Source organism: Calidris pugnax, unplaced genomic scaffold (assembly GCF_001431845.1).
Source record: "Calidris pugnax isolate Ruff unplaced genomic scaffold, ASM143184v1 scaffold42, whole genome shotgun sequence".
Classification (NCBI taxonomy): domain Eukaryota; kingdom Metazoa; phylum Chordata; class Aves; order Charadriiformes; family Scolopacidae; genus Calidris; species Calidris pugnax.
In genome coordinates, this window is record NW_015090920.1 from 4550550 (window position 1) to 4555329 (window position 4780).

Sequence of the window (4780 nt, forward strand, 5' to 3'; positions counted from 1 at the left end):
CTTTTAGGCAGGGAAGTCCTGTGCTCTGTGTTATTTAGAAAGACAGCCAACTTGATCACAATTCTCTCTTTATGCCTTAATATTTCTGTTTCCTAAGCGCTTAGGCTGTCGTCTTCCAGTGTGGTTACTCTGAGAAAATAGTGACCATGTAAATAAAAAGCAGCATTACCCAGCAAATATAAATGGTGATTTATGTACCTGCTGGGGTACTGCTGCAGCATTTGATAGTTATTTAGCTACACGTGGTTCAAGATACATAAACCACTGCGCTGGACAAGTGCAATGGGAAAAATAAAGCCAAGCCTTTAACTGAGAAGACACAAATTCTGGTTAGGAACCAGCACATTCTTACAAAAACTTGATGTCTCCAATGGGCTGGTCTGGTGCTTTCCATACGAAGGACAGGTTTCTCTTCAGTGACTTGTCTGAGTGGGTGACGGTGTCACCATCTTCAAAACAAGTCAGCAGCTTGGAACCAGGAGGAATGAAGACGAAGGTGCCAGCGATTTCGTCGTTAGACACTTTGCGAGCTTGAAGCAGAAAACCCATAAAATCCCGGGTGCTCCTCACTGTCACTGCAAGACACAACACAGGACACAAAGGGGTTTGTCCCGTAGCTACGGGGGTGAGTGATTTGCAACGGAGTTTCCAGCGCTAGCACTGAAAACAGAAGAAAACCTTGTGCAGAAACAACACTCTCTGTCCTCATGGTCTGTCTCGGACGTGCTGGACACAGGAGGCCAGACTTTACCCAAATTTGTAGTATGTAATTGCACACAAAATTTGCTTGAGTCTTTCCCCCACCTCGTGCTGCCCTCAGAGGGGTTTTGGTTTTCCACAGGGATGAGCAGGCAAGCAGCCAGGCTGGGGAGAGCTGCTCCGTCCACATCTGCTTCAGGAGTGGTGACGCTGGGGACAGGGCACGCTGCCCAACCGTGCTTAGGAGTGAAGTGAGTCACCCAGTGCACCCTTTGTGCAGTGCAGAGGAGCAGGGAAGGCCACTTGACCCTCTGGAGGTGCCTCTCGCGCCGTTGCAAGCGATGAGGTCTCGACAGTATGCAACAGAATATGGTTGAATCCCACCCAATGCATCCCAACCTCTGGCAAACAGCTGGTCTGCAACACGGTGAAAATCTGGAGTCAGCCATCACCTGAAAAACCTTAGGAAGGTGCTGCAAACAGAATCCCTCTGTAAATACATTCATTTGGGCATGTTTAGCTTGGAGAAGAGGAGGCTGAGGGGAGACCTCATTGCCCTCTACAACTACCTGAAAGGAGACTGTTGAGAGGCGGGGGTTGGCCTCTTCTTCCAAAGGAATAATGACAGGACCAGAGGTAATGGTCTGAAGCTGTGGCAGGGAAGATTCAGATTAGATATTAGGAAGAATTACTTTACTGAAAGAGTGGTCAGGCACTGGAACAGTCTGCCTAGGGAGGTGGTGGAGTCATCATCCCTGGAGGTATTTAAGAAACCTGTAGACGTGGCTCTTCAGGGCATGCTCTAGTGCCCAAGATTATTGGTTTGTGGTGGGGTGTAGTGTGTGGGGTTGTGGCTGTGGGGTTTAGTTGGTGGGTGGTGGTTTTGGGTTTGTTGTTTTTGTGGTGGTGTGTGTTTTGTTTTGTTGTTTGGTTGTTGGTTTTTTTATGTGGTTGGACTCAATGATCTCAGAGGTCCCTTCCAACTACTAAGATTCTGTGATTCTGTGATTTCCTCGTAACGAGAGAGGTGGCGTAGCTCACTTGGAGCAGCTCTCCTTCTTCCCCTCAAAAAGAATTAATGCCATCACCTGAGCTCAACTATCATGTGTTTTTCAGATGGAGGAATGAGAAGCTGTTCCTTACCTGGAACCTTGTCGCCAGGGAAGTAGAAGGACATGTTGGTGTGGACAGTGACGTAGTTGTTGTTGGGGCTGTGCAGCTGTGCTCTCAGGTGCCTGGGCATCATGTCGATGCAGGCGGAAAGGCTGGCGCCGTGCGAGAAGGCAGCTGTGTAGGACACCAAGCACAGGGTGGTGCATGCCCAGCCAGCGATGGCGACATGGGGTCTCCTGCTGTCCTCCATCCTACGGCCATAAAACCAACGGGCAGGTTCATTTCAAAGCAGCACCTTCAGCTGTGAGCACCCCCAGCACCTTTGAATTAGCTGAGCTCCAGAGCTGCCCTTCCCACAGCCCACCTCCCCTATGAAGACAGGCTGAGAGAGCTGGGGTTGTTCAGCCTGGAGAAGAGAAGGCTCTGGAGAGACCTTAGAGCAGCCTTCCAGTACCTGAAGGGAGCTACAGAAGAGCTGGGGAGGGACTCTTTGTCGGGAAGTGCAGTGACAGGTTCATTTCAAAGCAGCACCTTCAGCTGTGAGCACCCCCAGCACCTTTGAATTAGCTGAGCTCCAGAGCTGCCCTTCCCACAGCCCACCTCCCCTATGAAGACAGGCTGAGAGAGCTGGGGTTGTTCAGCCTGGAGAAGAGAAGGCTCCGGGGAGACCTTATAACAGCTTATCAATACCTGAAGGGAGCTACAGGAGAGCTGGGGAGGGAGTGTAGTGACAGGACACCCTCTTTGTCAGGGAGTGTAGTGACAGGACAAGGATCAAAGGGTAATGGTTTTAAGCTGAAAGAGGGGAGATTTAGATGAGATCCCAGAAAGAAATTCTTTGCTGTGAGGGGGGTGAGACACTGGAACAGGTTGCCCAGAGAAGCTGTGGCTGCCCCATCCCTGGAGGGGTTCAAGGCCAGGCTGGATGGGGCTTGGAGCAACCTGGTCTGGTGGGAGGTGTCCCTGCCCAGGGCAGGGGGGTTGGGACTGGGTGATCTTTAAGGTCCCTTCCAACTCTAACCATTCTATGGTTCTATGAGAATAAATGATCTCTGTGGCGCATGGTAATCCACAAACGTTCACAATTTGAAGTAAATTGTTGAGCTGGGAGAGGAGAGGGCCCTGCAAGAGAATGCATTTCTTGCAAAGTCTCCCATGGAGGGAGCGGTCGGAGAAGATTTGGTCTTAAAAGTCCTGTGGCATTTAGGAGGAGGAGAAGACTCTGCATGACCACGCTCAGCAGCCTCCACCATTCCCAGCCCAAACGTACAACCTGACCAATGGGGGAAACATCTACCCCTAGACCTGCAGAACCCATTGCTTGCAGAGCTGGTGCCCAGCACAGAGCCGTGTCCCCACAGGGACATCATGGGGCTGCTCGTGACCATCAGCCCCATCCCTGGCCACCCAGCAGCATTTCAGCTTGTCCTTCTTGGTCAGGGCTTGCTATTGCTGACGAGACAGAAACAATGCTGTCTTTGAAGTCATCGTTGGAAGCCTGAGATGAAACGGACAGCCGTTTTGGCTAATGCCAAGATTTCTCCTTATTCTCCAACTTCTTATCCAAGCAAGCATTTTTTTTCCCAAGGCAGTCAAAGATTACTATTTGGTATGCCACGTCTTTAGCACCTCTCAGCTCTGGTGGCTGGCACAGAACAGGTTTCCAGATTAGCTGGTGTATTGTGTTCCTCTGATGTTTCAGAGTGCGCTTTGGAAAGCGCAGCTGAATGAGGTATTTATCCAATGGGTATCGTTAAGGCAGGTCCCCCTGCTTTTAATGCAGCCCTTTCCAACACCTTTCTTTTCAACATGCAGCTTTTCCTGGCTTAGATTTAATTTCTCTTAGTCAGTAAGTAGATGTCAGTAAACCAGAGGAGAGCAGAGGCTGAGGAGGTGTAGCCTACACCTCCATCTCCAGCACTTCTGAAACTTGCCAGCGGAGTCTAACAAGCCACCTCAGCACACAAAAGAGATCATCCCCAGCCTCAAGCAGGGAGCAAACAGACACAAGTTTAACCTTCCACAGCTCAGCATCGTGCCATTCCGACCAGTTACCTGCCGAAAGATGGTTGTGGGAGTCACAGGAGCCTTCCCTAAATACCCCAGCCCCTGCAGGAGCAGTGGTGGGGTGCCTCCTCCTCGTGGAGCCAGCCTCCCCTCTGGGCACACCTAAACCTCCCTCGCTGGCCTCATGGAAGCCCCCCCCGAGAAGCAGCTCTTTCCCCACCTGCCCCCCGTTTCCCTCTCCCAGGCGTGGGGAGCTCCCCAGGGCCACCCGGGGTGGGGGCTGCCGGTGCCGCGGTCGCTTACCCCGGGACACGTCTGCCGCCGGGCTCGCTGCCGCCGCTGCCCTCCCGGCCTGCGGGGACCCATCCTTTCAGGGACCTTCTTCCCTTCCTCCTCTAATGGGAAGCGCGGCAGCTGTTACTGCTAATACCCACCACCTCCGGCAGCGCTCCGCCAGCCCACAAATCCTGCCTTAATCATATTAGTTTTCCTCTTCACATCCCACCCACTTTTTTTTTTTTCTTTTCTTTTCTTTTCTTTCCTTTTTTATTTTTTTTTAAATCTCCAAGCTTCTGCAATGAAAACAAAGACAACTAGCTGCCGGGGGGAGCACTCTGGGACTCCTCTGCAGGGGTGGAGGATCAGACTCTTGCTTGCCCTGTTACCCTCCCCACACTCCCCCCCCCACACTTCCACGCCGAAACTTTGCAAAGCAAACCACATCAGCTCCCTCTAGCCCGTGACACACCACCACCACCACCCCTCCCAGCAATATGCCCTTGTCTCCCACGCTTGCATGGGAGTTATTTTGCTAGTAAAAGCAGAATTTTGCTAGAAAGGCCAGGGAAGGTGCATCCCACATGCCAGCCTTGCCAGGAGGGGCCATAGACAAGCCACAAACCCACCAGAGCTGGCACATGGGACTAAACATCTGATCAGTGTGACTGTCCCCTGGCACAGG

General features: G+C 51.9%; 1 protein-coding gene across 1 annotated transcript; it reads right to left on the reverse strand.

Annotated features, from left to right (window-relative positions):
• Positions 1–228: 228 nt before the first annotated feature.
• Positions 229–4144, reverse strand: LOC106892579 (putative defense protein 3). The gene is made up of 3 exons (XM_014949853.1): positions 4123–4144; positions 1843–2063; positions 229–575 (listed from the first exon to the last, which is right to left on the reverse strand). The coding sequence occupies exons 2-3, from the start codon at positions 2060–2062 to the stop codon at positions 349–351; spliced, it is 447 nt and encodes a 148-aa protein (XP_014805339.1). The 5' UTR covers position 2063; positions 4123–4144; the 3' UTR covers positions 229–348.
• Between the last annotated feature and the right edge of the window lie 636 nt (positions 4145–4780).